General features: G+C 47.8%; 1 protein-coding gene across 9 annotated transcripts in view; it reads right to left on the bottom strand.

Moving 5' to 3' along the window:
* LOC147637732 (GATA transcription factor 24-like) overlaps positions 1-24,482 on the bottom strand; it is a 93,498-nt gene that overhangs the window by 6,904 nt on the left and 62,112 nt on the right. For 2 of the 9 annotated variants that reach the window (XM_086799571.1, XM_086799570.1), the window contains 5 exons: positions 21,343-21,429; positions 21,118-21,251; positions 20,245-20,376; positions 18,816-18,921; positions 18,617-18,688 (listed from right to left, as the gene is read on the bottom strand). In XM_086799571.1, the coding sequence (XP_086655697.1) occupies positions 18,617-18,688; positions 18,816-18,921; positions 20,245-20,376; positions 21,118-21,251; positions 21,343-21,429 (531 nt within the window). The other 7 variants (XR_015266079.1, XM_086799572.1, XR_015266082.1 and 4 more) reach the window with 7 other exon arrangements.

Here is a 24,482-nt window from a genome sequence, read left to right as displayed (position 1 = left end):
GATTCGTCCATAGAAATTGCTTGTGAAGCCCAATATCTATATAAATCTCGTCCAAGAAAGAAATCTCCATAGATATAATCCATCCCAATAAAGGGAGCCATAAACAATGTTTCCCTGAAACCATGTCAAGGCAAACAACACCACCTTTCTCCTTGCATGGCTATACAAGGGTTAGTGAACATCAAAAACACTTCATAGTAAATAGCAAAAGCACCAACTTTGCAAACTCAAAGTATACTTAGCTTTTCTATGCCAGGTTGATCATGAAGCCGAAAGAAATATCTCGTCACCATATCCTTAAGATATCCTAACATATATCTCCATATAGCTTGCCTGTAAGCTTGATAATATAATCCACAATATCCATATGGAAAGAGTGCTAAACGTGTGCACATAAAGCCAACTCCATACTTCCAAGATAAATTCTGTCAATTCATAAATCCTTAGACCAACAAGCTGTCTGTTGCTCATGCTCTTGCTTCATAAGCTATGAACCGGCTGGCCATGCTTAACAGCAATGATGGTAAGTGTGGTCCCCACTTGAGATTTTTTCCTTTCTTATTGATAGAAGGAAGCCTCTGCTTCCAAGAACGCCTATGCTCTGATACCAATGTAACTCGCGGCGGGTGCCCGAGGGACTAGGGCCTTTGACACACTTGTTGATACCATCAATGTATATAAAAACACTTAACATGGCCACAACCTTAACACATATCCATAATCACTTTGCATAAAACATAAAAGCTGGACAAAACATCCACAAATGCTGAAAATGGATCTTGCACATGTGACACCACATAGAGGCCGGAATGGGCCGACCCCCCCCCCCTTGGAGTATTTTATTACCCAAGGAGAATAATACCATGTACAAGCTTTGAGGGCCTTACTCTCCCCACGGGAGATGCCAGATTATCCATATACAAATGTCATAACACAGCCCAACACGAAGCACCAAGCCGGAACATAGACTGTAGAAATGCCGAGCCAACAATATAATCCATATGCCTCCGTGTGGGTACTGATTCTTCCCCAAAAACCACGGGTCTTCATGCAATAGAGCTAGTACAGCAAGTACAACTCTCCATTCAGCCAGTACAGCAAGTACAATGGCTCGTACAACCGGTACAATGGCTGGTACAGTAGGTACAATGGCTAGTACAACCGATGCGGTGGTTGGTACAATAGGTACAGCAAGTACAAATGCTGGTACAATATGTATAGTGACTAGTACAGCAAGTACAGTGGCTGGTACAACAAGTATAAAAGCTCGTATAGCCTGTACAATGGGTGGTACAGAAGCTGGTACAGTCGGTACAAGGACTTCAGTATTTCTTCGCGATGGAAGCCTCCAAAACAGTCCCCAACAGCCGATATTCTTCATGGGCAGCCTTCAAGAGAGAGAGAAAGAGAGTAGCCATCATTAGGGCAGCCTGTAACGGTGGTAGAGGCTAGTGTGCAGCAAGAGAGCCTCCATTAATGAAGAGAGAGGGCTCCAATTTATAGATTTGGGCATCCCATGAGCTAAAATGGCAAGAGAAGGCTACAATGACAAGTGGAGAGCCACACAATAGCTGAAGTGACAAGTGTGAGGCCACTTGTCTCACTTTGATCCATTTTCTAAGAAGTGTCAAGCCACTTGTCTCACTTTGGTCCACTTTCTTGCCACATGTCCCAATCTAAAAGATGGGTCCTTCCATAATCTTTACCTCTAAAAATATCCCAACTAGTAGACATTCTGTCATAGGCACTTTGCCAACTCTTGGTATTTGCTCAATTCCAGATGTAATGACGCGAGCAAAATTTCCATCGGAGTCGGCCAAAAATAGCAACTCTCCTAAATTTTAGGAGTGTGGTCCTTTGTATTCTAGGATAATCCCCCATTCCCAAAGCTTGTACTTTCCAAATATTTAGACATCTTGGAGTCCACCAGACCCTTTTCATACTAGGAAATGTCGAGGCTGGTGACATTGGCCCTCAATTCTGAGCCTGGCCACTATTCAGTACAGAATGGTTGGTTGTTCTACAAGAATCGTCTCTGTGTTGCTCGGGAAAAGCGTTCCGCTCTTCTCCACGATGCCCATGACTCCTTAGTTGGAGGACAGAGGGGTATCAACAATACCCTCGAGAAATCAGAACGATCCTTTTATTGGCCAAAGATGAGGCATGATGTCTACGCACATGTACAAGCCTGTAAGATTTGTCAAAAAGTCAAGGTTTCCTATACAAAGAAGGCAGGTTTACTTCAATCTTTGCCTATCCTTGACGGATCTTTCATCAACATATCTATGGACTTTGTAGGGCCTCTACCAGCATCCACCGGATCCCGTAACACTCAGTGTTTTACCATTGTGGATCGCTTTAGTAAATTCTGCATGCTCATCCCATGCAAGCATACAGCCAGAGCCGAGGACGTAGCCCATCTGTTTCTCAAGCATTGGTATCCAGTTTGTGGTTTGCCTAGCACCATAACATCAGATAGAGATTCCAAGTTTACCTCGCATTTCTGGAGGGCATTATTTGAAAACTTCGGAACTAAGTTGCAGTTGTCTAATGCATTCCATCCGCAGACAGATGGCCAAACAGAAATTTATAACCAGTTGTTGAACGACACTCATTCATCCAGTGTCGGACGGACTCCATATGAAGCAGCCTTTGGTCGCTGTTTTTCTTCTCTTTTGACGAGAATGGTGTCTCCATCTCTAGAGGCTAATAAAACCACGGAAGCATTTTCCGAAATCATTGAGTCAGTCAAGGATCGCTTGACCAAAGCATAGGAAGCATATAGCAGACAAGCGAATAAGTCTAGACGAGATGTCCACTTCAAGGAAGGGGATTGGGTCTATCTCTGTAACATGAAACAAAGATTGAAACAAGTGGGCAAACGTTGTCCCAAGCTTTCATTCCGTAGTTTTGGCCCTTTTCCAATAGTTAAGAAGTGAAGCATCTACCCCATTGCAGGAACCTCACTTAGCATCCAGGATTTATCTAGTATTTTTCTGGTAAATTTTCCATTATTTTTAGCATTTTATACATCATTGAGACATTTTATTTGGACATGTGCAGTCGGCTAGCTCTGTAGCCAGCCGACTCGCTCATGCAACCCATATAAATAGAGCCCTTGCATAATCATTTATTCATTCATCATATTCAGCAAGACCATCAAGCGCTTACCATCCTCAGCCCCAAGAGCATAGGCGATTGCAGTTTCAACCATCTCTCTTCTGCGTTTGTCTCCTACAGCCCTAGGCGCCTCAAACGCATGAGTATTCAACCATCTACATCAGTAAAACGCGGCAATTCAGCATTCAGCCTTCAGTCCATCTTGCGTTTTCTGCATCCATACAGTTTTCAGCATTCATTCATTCATCGTTTTGCTCCAGCCACTTGGTGAAGGTAAAAACGCAGCATTTCATTCATTTATAGCATTCATATACAGTCTAGAACAGTCCCAAACAGCCCCTCTCTCAGCCCTAGCTTTGCATCCCTCCCACATACCACTGGGAAGAGTGCATAGGGTCGAGATTGGACATCTTTGGTACTTCTACAGCAGTGCACAATTCAGCCCAACACTTGGTCTTCAGAGGTCTTGCGTTTGGCTTATCGTCAGTCACACCGTCAGTCTCTTTAAAGATAATAAAGCAAATACTATCTCGATAACGAGATAGGAGGCCCCTTAGTGGGTAATTCGAGACCCCATACGGTGTACAGTTCTCATCTCTCTCTCATCTCTCTCTAAAGTTTGAAGTATTAAAGTGGATTGCTAAACTCATGAAACTCAGGATACAGAAGACGGTGTGAGCATTTGTGTGACAGGATCCTCCAATACGAAGACTTCCGCTGCATATTACAATTGTGGTGCTATGTGACACACCAATGCATCGTTTAGTGTAACATTTGTACATCATTGATATCCTTTTTAGGAATATTTGTCCTATGCCATGACCCCATTGTGAGCCCTAGTCCGGGACATGACTTGGAGAACAAGCATTTAGGTCATCCAGGGCATATAAGTCAATCCATTAGAATACATTAACCAAGCATATAAAGGCATGTAGAGGTATAGTATGGGCCAGCCCATGGGACATGCAAGGCATGATTTATGCCTTCATCCCTTAGCAGTTGGCCAGCATAAGCAACACAGAACAGTAGTTGGTTAAATGTGCATATTATTTCTACAGCATTTATGCTTAATTCAGCAAGTTGTGGGCATAAAAAGCAGGCCATCAGCAGCTTATTGTCACTGACCAGCAGCATATTTCCTATATAAGCAGCCCATAGTTCCCCTGCATAAATCATCTCATTTCATAGAAGTTCTACAAGCAGAAAGAGAACACATGTTCTTAAGATCCATAGGGTTCTTGGAGCATACATTTCAGTCTCAAGCACTCCGTGCTTCAGTCCAAGGCAGCATAGAAGATCCTCTCATCTTCAGCCGACATATGTGCATATCCTTAGCCCGGATTTGCATAAGTGGCTTCATAGAGTCTTCTACAGTGCTACTGGATCAGCATATGGTTCAACTCGGTCTTCCTTGTCCTTGCGTTTGGCAGTCCATGGTCATCATTCTCATCATTGTACAAAGTTCCCCAAAGTAATACAAGAAAATACTCCTGCTTGTGCCGGGGGGGGAAAGGGGGGGGGGGGGTGCACGCGCTTTAGTGGGTAATTGGGACCCAATTTGGTGTCGACTCTCACCTTCTCTCTCAACTCTTCTCTCTTAGGTAAAGTGAATTGCATAAACTCATAGGTTTAAATAAGGCTTCGTTGCATGTTACAACGGTCAACCTATTGCACGTTACATGGACCAAAAAGGGGATATAAATAGAGGGTCTAACGAGGGCACCCATCTAAAAGGGAATCCGGATCTTGGAAAAGTGTGCCCTAGGCACACCTTTTCATGGCCATTCCAAACCAACCCTAGCCAACAAGAGACCCCTATTTTTAGGACTATTTGGGCTGTTTGGAGCATCTTCTGCCATAGCCAAGAGCTTCTTGAGCAAGCTCATCTAGGGAAGAAAACTCACATGAGCAAGGGTGGCCAGGTGTCATCCAGTTCAGAAAATATCTTCAACATATTAATGCACATCCATTGGCGACCTCAGGGCAGCAAAACACAGCTCATACAGGCGAGCCTGGTGCACAGCAGCAGGGATGGCTTCAGGACAGCTAATGCACCTCAAATGTAGGCTTATCTTTTGACCCATAGGAATCACACACATACACAAAAGATAAGTAACACATGGCACACTTAACCTATCCACACCTAAGGTCACACACACATACACTCATAGGGAGTGTGCACACACACAAGCCTCTGAATCCCAACAAACCCCCCTTTGAAGCAAAGGTGGAGATAATTGAGAAAACCTTCAATACTTATAATGGTTTGGACTCTAGACTGCACAACGTGCTAAAAGGAGACACAATAGCACCAACACCTGAACTCTCATGTCAGGCCTAATATAAGAGCTTGACCAAATGACAGCCTACATCAGCTTACCCAAGAAACAATGCCCCCTTGCTCTAAGTAGGCATATGAAATGGAAATAAAGCCTTTTATAACATTAAGCATTACAAATACATACAAAGAATATTTAATTCAGTTTTTGGGCACTTCTCATGCAAAGAACCCTTGACTCACACATAGGCAACCTAGAAGGTCCAATCATAATCTTCCTCTTCAAGAAAAAGATTTTCCATGACTGAGGGCTTTGTCTTTTGTTGCCGTAGACGTTGCTTCCTCTTCGTTTTCATCACCTTCTTCTACCAGATTTGCCTGTATGATCTCTTGCTGAGTTTTTGAAGCACCTTTCTTCCTCTACACCTAATTCTCTCGCCCCTTCCAGTTTGAGAGCCATAGCATTGTCGGGGCTGAATGCTTTTTCGGCTTGCTCCATAAGCCGCATGTCTTCTTCTATAAGTACTACAGTCATGTCTTCAAAAGGTACCTCTAGAGTTACTCAGAGATAGGTCATATTATTAGAGTACTTGAGACATTTTCTATGCTGGATAGGACTGCCTTCTTATCATCTTTATCCACATTTACTCCCAAACCGAGGAGGAATTGCAGTACAGAAGTGTTCTCCCAAAGCATCAGACTCATTCGTTTTCAGACCAAAAAACTTATGCTCGAGAAAGACTTTGGAATTGATAATTTCGTTGCCGAAAAGATTTTCCGGGAAAAGATTTTCCAGCTTATCCCATACCTCTTTGGAGCTTTTGTCAAAGTCTACATGATGGATAAGATTTTCAGATAATCCAAATTTTGCGAAGTTTCAGCTTGTTTATCAAGTTGTTCCCGGAGGTTTTGGGAGAGCCAGTTGGCACAGATTCAGAGAAAGATCCGAGCACAAGATGCCAAATTGACAATTGCAGAGACCAATAAAAAAGGTAATAATGTGGAGAAGAGGTTGAAACTCGGTAGGAGTGAGTTTCCAAGGATACCAAGGTCTTAGGTGGATTGAGAGACAATTTCCCCAAGTAAGGAGTGTATACCAGCGTAAGATCTCTATCTGAATCAAGTACCAAGGTCTTGGGTGGATTGGGAGACAAATTCCCCAAGTAAGGTGTGTATACTGGCGAAAGATCTTTATCTGAATCAAGTACTGAGAAGGATGTGTATACCGGCAAAAGATCTTTATCTGAATCAAGTACCGAGAAGGATGTGACCAGTGCCACAAGAGTTTCCAAGGGAGCAAAGAAGTCTCCCATGTTAGAAGAAGATCCATTGGTGAAGTAGCCAAAAGAAGAGCCAGCAGTTCCAATCGAGATAGTAGTGCGAGAGGTGCCAAAGAGTTGGGGGATGAACCTAAAGATTGACCAAGTCAAGAAAGGAGTAAAGTTGCATGGTTTGCCAAGTGCTCCAAATTTAGCAAGAGAGGATGTCACATGCACACCTTAATCTAGTGCGAAGGCATGATTATTCCGTGGAGCCGCCTAAAGAGCAAAGTTAGAGGCCATATATAGGTAGTTTCGAGAAATTTTGATAGCCATATTGGAGCCTAGAGGTGCCCAAGACATGCACCAATAGTTTGACTTGGGTAAAAAACCTCTCTTCTTCTCTCTACTTGTCACAAACGGGTGCATGGTTATACAAAATTTTAGTATGAAATCACAAGATTATCATCTTTTGATCACTGCCATACCTCACATACCTAGCCATAACAATTGATTTACAATTTGAAAATACTGAAAAGAAATGATACTGCACTAGGGACCAAAAGATGGGCTGGTCCCTCCCCCTTGAAGGATATGTATTGCCTTAAGGGAGTAAGAATTTCACAAGTACATAAAACGGGTGGCTTGACCCAGCCATACACCACCGTTTCTTCCAAAATGATTGAACATGAAAACAACTTTCAAAAACTATACTTGCCCACAAGTAGCCCACCTACAAGCTAGCAATATGGTGCCCAACAATCCCGGTTTCTGCAAATGTAGCTTAACTTCAATAAGATCAACCACCCAGTGGCTGAAAAATCAGCCTTAGGAGAATGCCCAGCACTTTCCAAGGGTTCTCCCACATAGAACTTGTAGCAACCAGCCATACACCACCGTTTCTTCCAAAATGATTGAACATGAAAACAACTTTCAAAAACTATACTTGCCCACAAGTAGCCCAACTACAAGCTAGCAATATGGTGCCCAACAATCCCGGTTTCTGCAAATGTAGCTTAACTTCAATAAGATCAACCACCCAGTGGCTGAAAAATCAGCCTTAGGAGAATGCCCAGCACTTCCCAAGGGTTCTCCCACATAGAACTTGTAGCAACCGGAGCCAAGATGATTCTTCCACATCTTCAATCTTGGGAATAGTCTTCTTCTTCTTCTTCTAGCTTGAATGGAGACTTTCAATTCTGAAAATCAAAATTCAGCCAGCTTCTTAGTGTTTTGAAGAGAGAAAAACACTATGGTATGATTGGAGAAATACTCTATAATAAGTGTACTAGATAGAGCAATAAACAAGGGCCAAGAAGTGTGTTGAAATGAGGCTGGAAATCTGAATTTATAGAGTTGTATTCAGCCTAGGAGACACCTAGATGAAGAGAATGAGTGGAGGTTATTGCTCATGAAAAGATGTGGTAAGGAGAGGTTTGTGTGCACTATTTGGATCACAAAGAATGGCTACTAGCAAAGGAGCAACTTGTGTAGTAAAAAGTGGGGAAGAGGCTTACTTTTTTACTTTTCTTTTGAGTTAACTAATTTTGTACGACTCTTTTGGAGAAAAGTGAGCTTGCATGCTTTACTTTTAGCAAAAGTAAACTTGCATGGCACACTTTTAGGTGCAGGTCCTACATGTCGCATGCATGACACATGCATGGAGGTTTCTAACTATGCATGGTACGTCCATGGGGGTTCCTGACCATGCATGTCGCATGCATGGGGGTTCCTAATCATGCATGTCGCATGCATGGAGGTTTCTCATCATGGAGAAGAAGATCATCAACCATACTTAGCTAAACTGGCATGCATACATAGAAATAGAAAACCCACGTAAGAGCGGGCTGCCTTCAAAATATCAATTATTTATGTACAAACCCATCAATACAAGTTAATTGAATACAGATTATGCAACATACTAACTCATGGGTGTAATCCAAGCGTTGCCAAATCCATGAGCTTCTCATGAAATAAAATTCAGGCATTGTCCATGCAAACAAAACAATACACACAAATAAAAGTAAACCATGCACACAAATGCATGCACTTAAACACATATTTTGGAAGAAACCCCATCTATTTACACGTACTTGAAATTTACAAAAGCTATGGCATTTGGCTCTCCAAGATCCATCAAATGTCCATGGCATTATGTATTGCATTTTTTTTTTCCGAGAAAAGATCCTTTCATTAGTTATATAAAAACGCCCGTAGGGCTACAAAAGATCTCTCCTGCTCCTAAGAGAGAGAGGAGCAGCGAATACATCACGGCAGCCCGGGAGACTCTCCCTAGGTGCTGCAAAATACAAGCATCAGTATAAAAAACTGAGCGGCTAAATCATACAATAGGGGGGGGGAAGAGCCAAACAGGTGGCCTGTAGTGCCAACGGGGGGATCCCGTGTGTAAGGTGTAGAACGGGCCATAGCGCCAAGTGGTGTGAAAGGCCTGGCGCCGTAAGATCGCCTCATCCGAGTCTCCCCGGATGCGGTCGTATTGTCCTCGCAGGGTGTGGATCAACTCCTGCCAAATCCCCCGAACAGTCTCTGCTGGTGGCTCTAATCTCCCCTCAAAGGCCGTAAAGCACCGGGCCCTCCAAGTGAACCAGATGGTGAGGCCGCTGAGGAGCTCCCATCGTAAATCCCTCTCCTGTGTCCAGCTGGCGGACGAGAAATCCGGTGCCGAAACCAGGCGAGGCTGGCCCCTAATAAATCTGATGGCCTGACTGCCCTGCTCCATCTCATAGCCCATAGCAGGCCCTGACGAAGTCGACCAAGCAGCGGCACCCCACGTAAATATACCCTCTGGAGAGAGGGGGGCCAGAATACGCAGCATCCGTAGCCAAATCTGCTGTGCCTGAGGGCAGTCCCAAAGGCAATGTCTCTGTGTCTCCATAGGGTGGCCGCATCGGACCCAGGCCGTCAGAAGACCACTGTAAACAAGCCAAGTGCCAACTGCTGAGCCCCTGTGGGCGACCAGCCACTGAAAAGCCGAGATACTGCGGGCCTGCCGACTAGCCCAGAGCCGAGCCCAGAAATCCTCCAGGAACTCCTGTGAGAGTCCCTGCAATCGCCAATGCCCCGCTGCCGCTGGAGAAACCGTCCTCCTCGCTGTCAAAATATGCCGTCCCAGCCGAACAGTATACTGGAAAAAGGTGATCTCTGTGGCCTCAAGGGATGCATAAGGATCATGCCACTCGTACTCCCCGAGGTCCCACTGTAGCCGGGCCAAGGGGCGCGCTGCATATGCCCATATGCGCCAATCCGGGAGCACATCAGCAGGGTCGGGGTCAATATGCCACTTCCGAGAAGCGGCGGCCACTACCCGAATCCTCTGAAAGGTGCACTCTGCAACCAAAGGCGACTCCACCTCCACTCTCTGGAGTCTGCCCTCATCCTGAATCTCATAGTAGAGGCATCTGCCATCCTCAGTGCTAGCTCTGACAGCAATCAGGATCTCCAACTGTGTAAAGGCTCCCATCCACCGTGGGGCCACTGGCTCGAGAGGTGTGAACCACTCCTCTGTAAGTGCCTCCTGAATATCATCCCTCATAATCAACCCCCCTCTGAAGTGACTCAGCCTCTCCACCTGGATCTCCTCTGGTAGACTGCAGAAAGCCTGCCAGTCTCCAAAACTACGAGCTGGGCCTGCCGCTAAAGGTCCCCAGGCTAGACGAGGCCGAGAACCCAGCATATGACCCTGCTCCGAACGAACCGCTGGGCTCCAGATGAGCGGCTGCCTGGCCCGCTCCTCAACACAAGAAGGAGGCCGCTGAGAGAGCCCCGGTCTCAGCAGCTCCCAAGCTCTCAGGATACTCAAAGCAAATCTGTCCTCCCATCCTCTACTGAGGCCTGTCCTCCTCATCTCTATGAAGATCCAGCGAATCTCTGGTGCCCAAGTACCCCCTGCAGGGGGCGCCCGAGCCTGCAGTCGCTGCAAGAGGAGCTCTTTCCAAGGCTCAGCGCCTGGAAGCAACCCCCGAACAATAAGCTTCCCCAATAAGGCTCTACTCTGATCGACTGGATCTATAATGCCCAAACCGCCCTGGGCCAGCGGAAGTGTAATAACTGCCCATGCAACCTTTGCCCAAGCTGGCTGACCGTCCCGCCCAGACCACAGAAAGTTCTTGATCAGCCTCTGTACCTGGCTAATGCAAGAGCTCGAGAAAATCCAGCAAGACGTAATGTACCACATGGTCGCTAACAGCACCTGATTTGCCACCACCACCCTCCCAGCCAAGGATAGTCGAGCTGTACTCCAATACAATAGCTTCTTCCGAATGCTCAGAAGCAGCGGAGCAATCTGCTGCTCAGGTGACAAATCGAGGCCAATCTGGCATCCCAAATACCGCACTGCTGTGCCTGGAGGAATCCATCTAAAACCGGGGTCCGGGCTCCATGCCGGAGTGGGAGCACTACTGATCCAAAAGGCCACTGTCTTGCGCCAATTGATCAATGCTCCCGAAGCTGCACTAAAAACCTGGAGCGACTGCTCAGCCCGAATAAGATTGGCCTCTTGGCCATGCAAAAATAAGCCCGTGTCGTCTGCAAACTCAGCATCAAGCAAATCCTCCCCCCGGACTGGGAGCTGAAGTCCTCTCAAACCAACCTCCTCTGCCATCAAATACATACTCATAGCCTCCGCAAAGAAGAGAAAAAGGAAAGGGGCGAGAGGACACCCCTGACGGACTGATCTGGTCAGCTCAAAACTCGGCCCCTGTCCTCCTGCAATCAGCACCTGGCTGCGAGCTGTGGAATACAGAGCTGCCACCCCTCTGATCCATCCTGGCTCAAAGCCCAGGCGAAGCATAGTGCCCTCTAAGAATCCCCAATCAACTCTATCGTATGCCTTCTCAAAATCGAGAAGCATCACGACCAAGTCCTCGCCAAGAAATCTAGCTCGGGCCGTCGCCTCCCAGAAAGTAAAGATGTTGTCAAGGATACTGCGCTCCTTGACAAATCCTGTCTGAGTAGCATGAATCAACTCCCCCAGGAAGGGCTGGATCCTCAAACTCAAGGCCTTTGCTAAGACCTTGTAGACAGTATTGAGGATCGTAATAGGCCGCCAATGCCGAATGTCATCTGATACTCCCTCCCCCTTGGGGATAAGATAGATCAAGCCCTCTGAAAAGCTCTGCGGCATCACCCCAGTGTCCAAAACATGCTGAAAGCCCCTGCGGAGGCCTGGCCCCAAAAGGTCCCAATAGCGCATAAAAAAGGCCGGCGTCAGTCCGTCCTCCCCTGGGCAACTATGTCGCGACAGGACCCTCAAGGCCTCGGCAAGCTCAATCTCTGACAGAGGCGCACCTAGAACTGTACGCATATGGTCTGTGACCCTCCTCTGCACATGGGCCCACACAGTCTGTCTGCAAACATCTCGATCCTCAGTGGCTGGCTCCGCTGAAAGCAGGTCACTATAAAAAGCAGTGGCAATGGCTCTGATCTCCCCGAGCTCAGTAGCTACTGATCCATCCGGTCTACCAAGCTGGCGGACTCCTGCTCACGCATGACGGGGTCCAGTGATCTCAAAAAACTCCCCAGTCACTCTATCACCAAGCTGCGTCCACTGAGAGGCCTGACGACGATAGTAAAACTCATGTCTCTGCTCCTCTACCTCTCTAACCTCCTGGCGTGCCTGGCTCAGCTGGGACGCCACCCACTCACATGCAGGCTGCTGCTCCTGAAGGCGCTGTAGCCAAGCAAGGCTGCGTCTCAGCCGTTGCTCCCGCTCGCGAATCTCTTCCAGTCGTGTCAAAGCTGCAGCGTGTAGAAAAGAGCTAAGATCAATGAGTCCCTGGGCACACTCGCCCGCTGCATCCTGGTCAGCGCACTAACTATCATGCCAGATCCTCTCAATGTCCTCAGCGAGACTGGGATCTGCAAGTACCCTCTCTGGGATCCTCAACTGCAAGCTGGGCTCCCGTGTCCCCTCCTCCAATGTCAATATAACTGGCGCATGATCTGAAAATGAGGTGCCAGCGAGAATGCCGACGGAGCCCCCTCGCTCCCCTAACCAATCGCCCACATAAAAGCGATCAATCCGTGATAGATTAGTCCCTCCCTGCCGGCGATCCGACCGAGAGAAACTAAGACTGTCCTGAGACCGGGAGAAAGCCCCATGCTGCCATGCATCAGTGATCCTCAGTGACATGCAAAACCGGTCCCAAGCTGCAAGATCCGTGCCGTGCACTGTAACATGACTGCCTCCCACCCTATCTGCCGGGTCCTCAAGCATGTTGAAGTCTCCCCCAACACACCAATGTGCGGCCTCTGGCAATGCATCTGTAACCTGAGTCCAGAACTCTGCTCTGGCACTAGCATGATTGGGCGCATAGATGTTGAGCACACCCAATAGCTCATCATGCATCCTCAGAATGACATACTGTGCTCTACCAGGCACAATGATCCCTCGATCCACAATGGCCTGCCGCCATACATCTGCAATAACCATGCATACTCCTCCCTGTCCACCCAAAGGACCAAACCCTGCAGACCAAAAAGTGTCCCATCTACCAGGCATCACCGAACCATATCTCCGGATCCTGCTCTCACCCAAGTGGTGCTCCTGCATCATCAAAATGTCAATGCTGCCACCAACCAGGCATCTCTGAAGCTCCTGCCTCAAGCAACCTCGATAGCGTATAAAGTGTGCTCCGCCAAGGCCCTGTACATTCCATGAGATGATCCTCATGGATGCCCTGCTGAGGTGGATGCTGTCTCAGCCGTACGGCGGGCCTTCGCAAGCGGCTTGGATGGAGAGTAGTCCCCATCCGAACGGCTGCGAATCTGCCCACCCGGTGTACTGCAAGAATCCCGGATCAGGCGCCAGTGGCTGTGGCCCATGGCGACTGCCTCCTGCTCTGACAGAGAAACCTCGTGTATACTCACATATCCAGGGTCGCGTGCCAAGTCTGCCACTATGCGCACGACCAAATGCCGAATCCCTGAGGTATCCACACTCCCGGGATCCAGGAAAAAATGAGCCAACTCCCAAAGTCGGCCTATCACATCTGTCACCTCCAGATCGCTCATGTGGTGAGAAAACTCAACTGCCTGAGTCTTCAAAGTGCTGAGAGCGAGCTCTAGAGTCCACTCCCGATCACAAGGTCCACATAGAGGGAACGAGAAGGCCACCGCTGAGTCTAGTGCCTCCTCCCCACGGGCCGGAGGTATCACTACATGAACTCGAATGGGTGCTGGCTCATGGGGGCCCTCTGCTCCAAAAAGCCGTGTAAAGGTATAATCAAAGGCCTCCGAGCGCTGTCTAATGCAAAGGCGACTCAGCCGACTGCGGATAGATAAAATCCGTGAGGCCCTAATCGGCATAGGTCTCCTCTGTGATGCTCGAGCGAGGTCAGTGCTCAGCGCTCTCCGGACTGCAGGTGAGCGCCAGGGAACTGCCAGGGTCTCCCGGGAAGGTGAGGCGGGCGGAGGGGGAGGAGGGGGAGGCGAGGGAGGTGGAGAGGGAGCCGCTGCCGAAACCGGAGCGGGGGCGGGAGGAGGCGAAGGTGGAAGCGAGGCGGTGGGAGGGGACAGGGGTGGGGGGGGTGAAGGAGGGGGAGCTGGCATCTCCTGGTCCTCGGTCGCTGCAGGGGTCTCCTCCTGAAGGGGAGCAAAGCTGTTCCTCACCGGAACCCAGTGAGGCTGAGACTGTGGCTGCTGATGCAGCGGTCTTTGGGCGTGTTGCTGTGGCTGTCTCCCTCGGCGGCGCCCCTGTCCAGGCTGCCACTCCGAGGTCTCTGTGGCCTGAGCAGGTGTCCCTGAGGCAGCCTGCCGAGCCGAATCTGTGGGCCGGCCATCAGTAGCCTGCTGCTGTGGTGAGGGTCGAGGTCTCCTGCGAGGGCAGGCCTTGGCCAGATGACCGACCTGCCTGCAAATGAAGCACTGGTTCGGGAGCCCCGAGAACTCCACTCTCTGATCTATCCACCCCCCCCCCCTATCCTAGGTAGCTGAATGACCTTAGGAAGGGAGGAGATGTCAAACACCAACACTCTGACTGAAGGTAGCCCAGCTGCTCTGGCCACCACTGAAGCTGCTGACGGGCCCGTCTCTAGTACCGAGCCCACCAATGCTCCGAGCCTGGAGAGGAGCGGAAGATACTCCCGACGGAGACCAGGGAAACAAACTGTAATATGGAAGAGGCGCTCTCCCTGCTCCGCCGCTGCTGGGTCAAATCCATGCTACCAAGGTCTGAAGAAAGCCCGAGCACCCCTAATGTCCAGAGGACTCATGGCAAGGACCTTGGCAACGCTCTGGGCGGCCTCGAACTCGATCTGATAATGGCCCCGGCCCAGGAGCTGTACATCCAGGATCTTGCCCACATCTGCAAGAAGGCGAGCTTGAAGAAGATCCCTGATCTCCCCTCTGCTGGGGCGAGTGCCGACTATACGGCAGATGGTGGAATGAGCCTGGAGGCGTTCCACCTCTGCGGTGAGGCTCGCTTCCTCTTCCGGCGAAAGAGAAAGCCTGATGGGGATGTCCTCGGGGGCGGGCGAGGGGGCTGCGGATGAGTCCCTCTGAGGTGAGGCGGGAGGAGTCTCCATCAGAGTCTGAAGCTCAGGCGAAGGCGAGGCGAAAGCGGAAAACCTGCAAGAAACGGGCTGCACACAAAGAGGCGGAAGACCGGATGAAAATGAAGAAAAACAAAACCCCCTGGGGGTGAAAAACAGCACGAAAGAGGAGGGAGGGGGCGAAAACGGAGGAGAAGCCCTGAGGGGGGGGCGGCAACAACGCGAAAGGGAGGGGAGGCGGGGCGCTGCTGAAGGGAGGCGGGCGCGAACAGGCGGAGAGGTGGGGGGCGAACAGGCGACAAAGGGAGGGGGGGCGAACAGGCGAAGAGGGGGGGGGGGCGAACAGGCGAAGAGGGGGGAGGCGCAGCAGCGAGGCAGGAGGGGGCGCAACGGCGAGAAGAAGGGGCGATGGAAGGCGGGGGGTGGAGGGGCGAACAGGCGGAGAGGTGGGGGGTGAACAGGCGACAAAGGGAGGGGGGGCGAACAGGCGGGCACGCAGTGCAGGGTGGAGGCGGGAACTTCAGCGAGCTACGAGAGTATGTTCGAGCGAGAAGAGGATTTCGAAGAGGAATTTTCTAATCGGCATTATGTATTGCATTTGGTTCTCCAAGATCCATCAAATGCCTAACATGCTTCTATGCAACCAAGATCTCATAGATACATATACATGGGAAGCTTAACCATAAACATTCCATGGCTACATGTAGTGTCCAACACCCATGTCCATGGATAATAGAGAATTTACAATATGAATCCCGAGAAATTAGAGAGTAGTTACACTACTTCCCTGTCATCATTGTGCATGTGATTAGCTTTAATCGTCTCTTTACAATGATCTACAATCATTGTAAATACTCATTCATTCAATAATATACAATACGAGTAGATTAGGTAGAGAGTCTCTCTCTTCTCCTCCTCTTCTACAACTTTACGCAGATGACATCGTCCTCCTTTCACATTCAGCCAAGGGGCTTCAAAGATAGTTGGATGCCTTATAGGACTTCTGCATTCAACGGGACCTCTATGTTAACCTTGGTAAAACCAAGGTAATGGTCTTCAATACCTCCCGCCCCTTCACATCCAAATTGAGCTTCACACACAAGGGGGATCTTGTGGAGATTGTCTCATCCTATGTCTACCTTGGTGTCACTTTCAGTGGCCCATGCATGCTTCCCGCAGCACATGTTAGAGTGACATGGGGATATGCAACCTTGAGCTCATTTGAGTGGCAATGCTTCAACGCACATTTCTAGGAGCCCAAGACCAAGGGTTGGCTTTTTGACACCCTCGTCACACCAGCCTTGATCTATGGAGCAGCTTTCTGGGGGCCAAATTTATCTTATGAGGATTGGCAGCGAGTTGAGAGGCCCCAGGTCATGATGTTCTCCCGTATGATCCGCAGCAGCAAACCATTCGTCCCACACTAGATTTATCCAGGTAAAGTTTGACGTAGCCTCGATGGTGGTGGATTCACTCTTCCAGACAGTCAAATACCTCCATCGCAGTAGTCACATGGATCCCCACAAGTGTACCCAAGTCTTGCCCGGAGTCCTTGAGACAGCTAGCACTCGAGGGCCACCCTGGGGTATGGTACGCCTTAATTTCCACTTGGTTCTCAATATGTGGGCTCCACATAGACTGCCTCCCACCTTTTCAGTATAGTTTGGACTACTCCCATTTACTCCAGCTCTCTCATGAGGACACCAACCCGGTTATCCGGTTAGACCTTCTCAACCTCTACACCCACTATAAATGGATCACACCTTCGGAGCTCCCAACGAAGATGCACTTCTAGAGAGATCACTTCCTCACGCTCATTGAGGATGGATTCATCCAGCAACAACTGGGCTACTTGAGAGTTCACATGTCCCATGCCATGCAGATTGCAATTGACTAGAAACGGGTTTCATCCCATTGCCTCAGAGTGGAGACAGGTAGAGCTGAGTGCGTCTTCAGAGCCGTGGAGCTCATACGAAGACCCAGGGAGGAGAGGATCCGCTGATTAAGCCACACAGAGGTTGAGACAGAGGAGCATTACATATTCCCACACCAACATTGCCTAGGGCTCTTCCTGTTTGAGCTCTGCAGACACAGGGACACTTTCTTGAGAGAGCTTTGGCCCCAACCACCCTGACCCCTCCCTCGCCAGCCAACCATCACCAGCTTCTTCTCGACCCAGTAGGAGGAGGACACCCATACAGTGGATCCCATGGACCCACCTCAGGTTGCTCAAGACCCACCTTGCCCGAGAGGAGTTACCTCGGACTAGGCCTCCGCATATTCCAGCATGCCGGACGGCCCCGACCCCTTGGACGATGTCGGCCACGATCCCCTCATCAACTCGAGATCCAAGACATGCTCCACCGCCATTGAGCTACTTTTCCACATGACGTAGCTGAGCATCTCAGCCATACTCATTAACCCCATGCTTGATATTTTGGAGAGTCGTATACCATCTATTTAGGGGGCTGATGCTCCTCTCATGTTGCATGTTCCTGGTATTCCAGGATGAGATTCCATGGACAGTTTTGTATCACACCAATGAGATAGGTTTGTTTTGTTTCTATTTTATTTTCCATTCCATGATGAGATATGGCATGGACATTATTGTATCACTTTAGTCTCATAGGCCCATTCGGTCTTTAGTAGACACTTAATATATCTTTCTTTCTTTCTATCATCATTGTGCATGTGATTAGCGTTAATCTCTCTTGATTAGCATTAAGCGTGCTTCTGCATAGTAGTTATTTTACACAGAGACATGCGTCTGCCTTGGCAATCATGATTGCCGACCCCATAGCATCGCATACATGTGCCCATCACCTTCAGCAGCTCAAGATTTGGTCTCCTAGAGCATGGCTCTTAAGAACTTATTTCACAGCATTCATACACTGGCACTATTTTGCATATGTGGCATTTGCATCGTGTTGTTAAGTAAATAATTAAGGTCTCTGGGCAACCACCCCCAAAGCTTGAGGCAACCTTTCTTTATATCCTCAACAGTAGTGCATGCTCACAACTTGTAAACTACTCATGCAATCCAAAGACCATAAAACTAAGAGCAGCAAGGCACCTGAAGGCGCCACCTCCCTCAACCTCTGGTGGCCAACGGCATTCACCTACCCAAACCCCCAACACAACCGTCCAAGAGCCATGAAACCAGGTGGATCCCACCATGGAACCAATATGACTTCGATGAAATAGCCAAAGTGGTTAAGTCAAACCCTTGCTAAAAATTTTATTTTGTTGCAAAAATTCTTTTCTAACATGGCCGGTGACAAGTCCCATCACTGATATTCCTATCCCCCCCGCCCCAAAAAAAAACTCGCATTGCCATCGACAATCTTTGCATTCCCAAAAAAAAACCAGTGATAGGTTGTACAAGTATGACCTTAAACACCTGAATTTTGGCCCACACCACCCACTATAGGAAGCACGAAAATGCTTACTTGAGAATGAATGGGAGGCTGAGGAGAGGCCCCAACAGCAGTTGAACTCTTTGATAATTCTCTTAGTACACCCTGAAAAATATTAAACATAGAATCTCTTTACCCATATAATATGCATAGCTTTGATGTGATGATTGAAGCACACAAGGCCACATTCAAAATCAGCCCAGCCAAATTGAGATAGGCAGGATATATATACCTTGTTAGCCCACATCAGTCCACAAGCATTGCAAAGTGTCCTGGGTCCATTGGGGCCTCGTCGCATCATCGGAGTGGAACGCTCTCCAACTCCACAATGCAGACAACTGACAAACATAGTGAGGACCAAAGCAAAACATGTAGGGCCATTGCAACATATAGCTACTGTTGAAATGCACAAAATAACTAACACTGTATAACTCAGATGCCAAAATATTTTTTGTTTAGAGTCGCAAAGGGCTTCATCACCAAATGGAGATGAGGGACTGTTCAATGGGAAAGATGGAAAGGAGTATGTTCGACTGGAAAGGGCTTACCCTTTCCTTTTGTTCTTAATCCTTGACAGAGGCAGCACCAAAGCCATGAAGGGCATGATGCCACATCAAGCGCACCCTCTTTTGCACATTCCCAAAAACATATCACAGGTACAATAGCCAAATTGGTAGGACTAGGAGAACAATGTCAAATCAAAAAGTTAATGGCTCTGAGCATGCATCTTGTTGGAGCCAAAGGTCCTACATCCTAAGGTGCCTATGAGATGTCCATGGGCCAAGTAAGCAGCCCAATTAGTGTGTTGAGTGTTTGCTAATTGCAGGCTGCTTGTGACTCTTGCCTAGGACTCTCCAAGGCAGTGCCAGTTTAAGATGTTAAAATGATTCAGCTGAATTGTGTGCACCTCCATATGCTTCAGGGATTCTGCTAGCTAAGGCCTTCCTCCAAGGAATACAACTACACGCAAGCCCTTGCACAAAGACTGGCTAAAATTACGAGAGAACTTTCACGAACCTTATGTTTTACACTTCGCGATGAGCTCTGCAGAGCAGTAACTTGATAGGATTTTGCAGATATCAGCTTAAGCAGGCTTATATAAATGTGGTAGAAAGCTCTTGGAACAACCTCTAGAGCTTGAGGCTGAATTGAAAAGATGACTTTATGCCATCTAGCATATTATATATTGTTGGAGGCAGCTACAACCCCTTGCTCACACATTCCAGATGGCCAGCCACCAGGACAGCACCCATATGCTTTTGCAAGAGGCTGGCACTGCTGGCAGGGGTCCCCAGTCCCCAGTCCCCAACAGCCACCCCCCCCCCCCCCCCAAATATCAAAAAGGAAAAAAACAGAAAAAAAAGGGGGGGCTGCGCGGGGGAAGGGGGGGTGGGGGGTGGGGGGGGTGTAAATAAGGCACAAGTGCTCATATAGCCCAAAGACCCATAAGTACAGTCCTCCCCGACAAACAGATCAACTAGATGAGTCACCCCAATCGACCCCCCTCAAACAGCAAGACCTGGATCGATCACATCTGGTACCTCCGAAAAGATTATGTATGCCATTCTTTTTTACTAAATGTTACAGAACACAATCAAAATCCAGGCAAGTTAATGCACAAAAAGAGAAAAATGACAAAAGTTTACAAAACATAGCATTACATGGTTTCCTGCTGAGCACCACCAGCCCCAGATTGATTACTCCAGGGCTGTTCATTCTCCGAATTCGGCAAACCTGACAACTCCTCTGCTGCAGGTTTAGAAGAAGCAAATTGCCCCTTCTTCCTTTGCATCCTGCACAAGGGAACACAGGCAAATGTATTCGTCAATCAACAAAAAAAACAGCGACTCCCGAGTCCCAATACGTTTTGGAAATGGATCCCAACAGATGCATAAGTGACAAAGGCAAGAACAAGATCTAGTAGAAAAATGCACAAGGTTGTAAAACATACTTGTCAAAACATCCAAACCGAATGAAAATGAAAAAAAAAAACAGTAAAAGACAAAACAAAACAAAACAAAAAAGGATTTCAACACCAGAACAGGCTTGCTTGCATTCAGCACGAAGGCATGAGCAAGATGTAGTTGATGAATATACAAGGTTGTAGAGCCAGAAACAGTTAGAAACTTGGATGAAGGTGCACCACAACAACAATGGAACATCTATGCTTAACCAGCACGCTCATGATCTCTTCATTGACAATGTGGCAATGTGGCCTTTTCCAACTCGCCAATCATTGCTCTCCAATGCTGTTATCATCAGGTGTTGGCTGGCTAAGCTTACTTTGATGTGGTAATGCGGCCTTTTGCAACGCCCCAATCATTGCTTTCCAGCATTGTTATCAACAGGTGTTGGCAAGGGTTGGCTGGCAAGTTGGAACTTGGGATGCAAACCTCTCTTGAGTAAAAACGTGAGAACTGGAGAGGAGGAGGGGGGCTGGAGCAGGGGGGGACCCACCACGCAAAGTGAGGTCTTCAGGTGCAGTTAGTGTTTAGCTTCCTAATCCCAAAGATACAAAAGTTCAACTGACATACCTTAGTGCAACTTCCTTTCTCACAGTATAGCGGATCTTCTTTTCGAAGTTACGCTCTTTACGCTTTTCCCGAAACCTTGTCAAAGATGCTAGCCTTTGTGGCATGTTCAACCGTTGTGGAAGATCAGGTAATGTCTGTATAAAGAGAGTAAGAGCCTTCGAATAGCTGCATGGAGCATTAAACAGCCACACTTACTGCTTGTAAGCTTATATATAACCAACAAACCTTGTGTTGATGATGGCCTTGCATTGAGACACCAGGCATTCCGATTGGCACCTCACGACCTCCCAATAGCAGCAACACCGCTTGCACCTGCACCAGCTTCAGTATTTGAGGATTCACGAAGCTTCACCATAGTCTTGTGAAAAATGCAAGCCAATTCGATCAAATTTTGACCCAATTACTCTTTACACATGAAAATTTAAGCAGATCCCTTTCAAACAAAAAACGAAAAATCAACTGTTTCATGACACTGCTATCTGAAAAACATATATATTTTTATAAAAAACTAAGGCACTGAGATTCAGAATGTAATACTACTAGTGCTGCAATTGCGTTGATAGAGATGGATGTGTAGCAAGAGACAAGCAAACACATTTAAAATCCTAACACTAAGTCTTGTATTATGTAAAATGAATAAGAGTACAGTTGAATGTTCAAAGTACAAAGGTGATCGATTGCCAGCTGATCTAAGACCAGGTTGCTACTGGCTGCCAGATCTCTTCTTTGTTCTCCAAATGCATGTCCTCCTTGTGTGTTGAGAAGCCTTGAGTGCAGAATGATTTGATGACTAAAATGGGGGCTGGAATGCTTATTTATAGACAAATTCTAGCTTCGAGGTTAGGGAAGCTTGGAGCTAGGCAGGCTGATTGACGAGCTGAGTTAGGGATAGACTAACGGGCGGGCACCCAAGTATGGACGGGAGGGCACCCAAGTGTGGACGCCCGATGACCGGCCAAGAGCCTATAAAAGGGTGGCCAAGGTTGGTCATTAGTCATATAGAGTCTCGCGTGTCTTTGTGAGAGCTCTATGGTCAGGAGCCTGAATCTAGTGCAGACGTGTACCTGCTTCATGCAGCCGAGGCCGGCAGCAGTCTCAAGGCGGCCTGCAAGGGTAGCTTCGTGGCGGTATGGGACGTCACGAGGTAGAGATTGGTCGGTATGTCCATCTAGTTAGCTCAGCTCGTGGCTCGGTGGGAACAGCCAAGATTTGTGGGCTTGCCCACGGCTGTCAAGGTTGGGAGGTGAGTCAGGCCTGCACCCCCGTCATGTTTGTTTCGTTTGTTTGCAGGTTTCGAGTCTTGTACCAGGAGCGTTCTACGAGGAGATCGGAGATCCTATGGGGATTTGAAAGTGATATCAGAGCAAGCCTCATGAACAAGCAAGTTGGTAGGTGGAGAAAAAGAGGTCGAAGAAAAGGTATGAATTCGAGAAAACTGCTGTTTGTTCGTGCATACTGCTGTTTTTCAGAATTCAGCATGTTGTGTTTCCATCGTTAGGACTTAAAAGTAGTAGTCATAGAAAGGGTTGTCTTGTTAAGCAAGAAGAGGGATTATTTTATTTTTTTAAAAAGGAAAAAATAGATGTTGGCTGTGTGAACAGCATGAGAAAGAGAGAGATGAGGCGAAGAGATATCGGCTGTGTGAACAGCATGAGAAAGAGAGAGATGAGGCGAAGATATTCGTGCAGCCAGCTGTTCGTGCTTGGCAGGTTGCACAGTCCTTGTGAGACGACGATCTCCACGAACCAGCCAGCTGCAGGTGTGCAAGTTAGAGGTGTCGCTACCAAACAGCGATCGAAGAAAAGCAGAGAGGAAAAAGCGTCCAGCGATCAGCCGCCGCCAGGTGGTGAACAAAAAACAGCCCGTATTTTTTTTAGCTCTCCCTCGTTGTGTTTGTTTTTTTTTAAAAGCACTTAACGTTTTTCTAAACGCAGCTGGTAGGTTTTAATAAAAAACTGCCTACAAGTGTGTTTTCGAAACAACAAAAAAGCAACATATTTTTTTTTTAAACACGCCCTATGTGGTTTTTTTTTAATTTAAAAAAAAAACATGGCTTTTATGTGTGGCCTATGTGTTTTTTTTTAAAAGAGTGTTTTTTACAATCTTTATGTGTGGCTTTTCTAAAAGCCCTCTAGCATGGTTTTTTTTGGAAAAAACACACACGCACACACGCACACGCACACACACACACACACAAAAGCAACACAAAAACGCGTGCTTTTGGGGAGACCTATAAAATACGCCTCAAGTGGGCTTCTTGCCACACTCCTCGTACTCTCTAGCACTCTTCCTTGTACAAGGCTAAGTTTCTCTCATCTTGCCCTCTTCAAGATGTCGACCCAAGAATCCGAGTTGGAGCCCGTTCTCGAAAGTGAAGACCTGCCGGCTACGGAAGCCACAGATGCCGATCTTTTGGACGCTTATGTTTCAAAATCAGATTTCCAAGAGTTTAAAGTTGCTCTCGAAGCTTCTTCCTCGGAACGTCAAGCACAAATCGCCGTGCAGATGCAGGCTTTACAGAACTCCATCCCTTTGTTGACCACTACCCTATCTACTCTTTCGGGTATGGATATCTTGGCATCTGCTTTAGGCCCCGATATTACTCCAGAACAGTTTGGGGGCGAGCAAAAGTAGCATACCAAGGAGATATTGGACACTTGGCTACATAAGTGGCAAGTCCATTTTCAATTTCATCCATATGAGGATGGAAAAAAGATCCAGTTAGCAACAGGTTTCCTCTCAGGCAAAGCTTTGCTTTGGTGGAAGGAACTCAACCCTAAACCAACGACTTGGGCACAGTTCGAAGACGTCTTCAAGAAAGAATTCCTCAAGAAGGAGGATGTGTTAGAAGACATCTCCTGTCCAGTTTTATACACCAGGGCCTTTGTTGTGGGTGTGTCCGCCCTTATGAGGTGTTTTATCATTTTTCCCCACTCTCCGTATTTTTCCCCTATTTTTCCTATTTCTTCTGTGGCATGGGAGGCAGTCTAGTAGTGGCAGGAGGACCCTGAGCCTAGCCGACTGTGATTATCCAGTCGTGGAGGTTCTTGTGTCCAGTCGGCTGCCCTACAGCAGGCCGACTGCTGATGGGGGGGCATATAAATAGGCCCCCAGTCCCCATACCATTTTTGTATCAACCCTGGGATCTTCTTGTGTATATAGAGCAGAGTTACACGCCTATATCTCTCTCTCTCTCTCTTGTGCTGTATTTTTCTGCATGCGTTTTTGCTCGTGTTCCCAGATCTGGTCATCATCTCCGCTGCGTATTCTGACATGGTATCAGAGCCTAGGCTCTAGATAGTTCTTGGGATTTGTGTGAGCAAGAGGGGGACTGTTGTGTGGCTGATTGGTGGACTGTTTTGGAC

Source organism: Cibotium barometz, chromosome 6, assembly GCF_041138505.1.
Source record: "Cibotium barometz isolate CiBa-2024 chromosome 6, ASM4113850v1, whole genome shotgun sequence".
Classification (NCBI taxonomy): Eukaryota; Viridiplantae; Streptophyta; class Polypodiopsida; order Cyatheales; family Cibotiaceae; genus Cibotium; species Cibotium barometz.
This window is presented reverse-complemented; position numbering and strand designations above follow the sequence as displayed.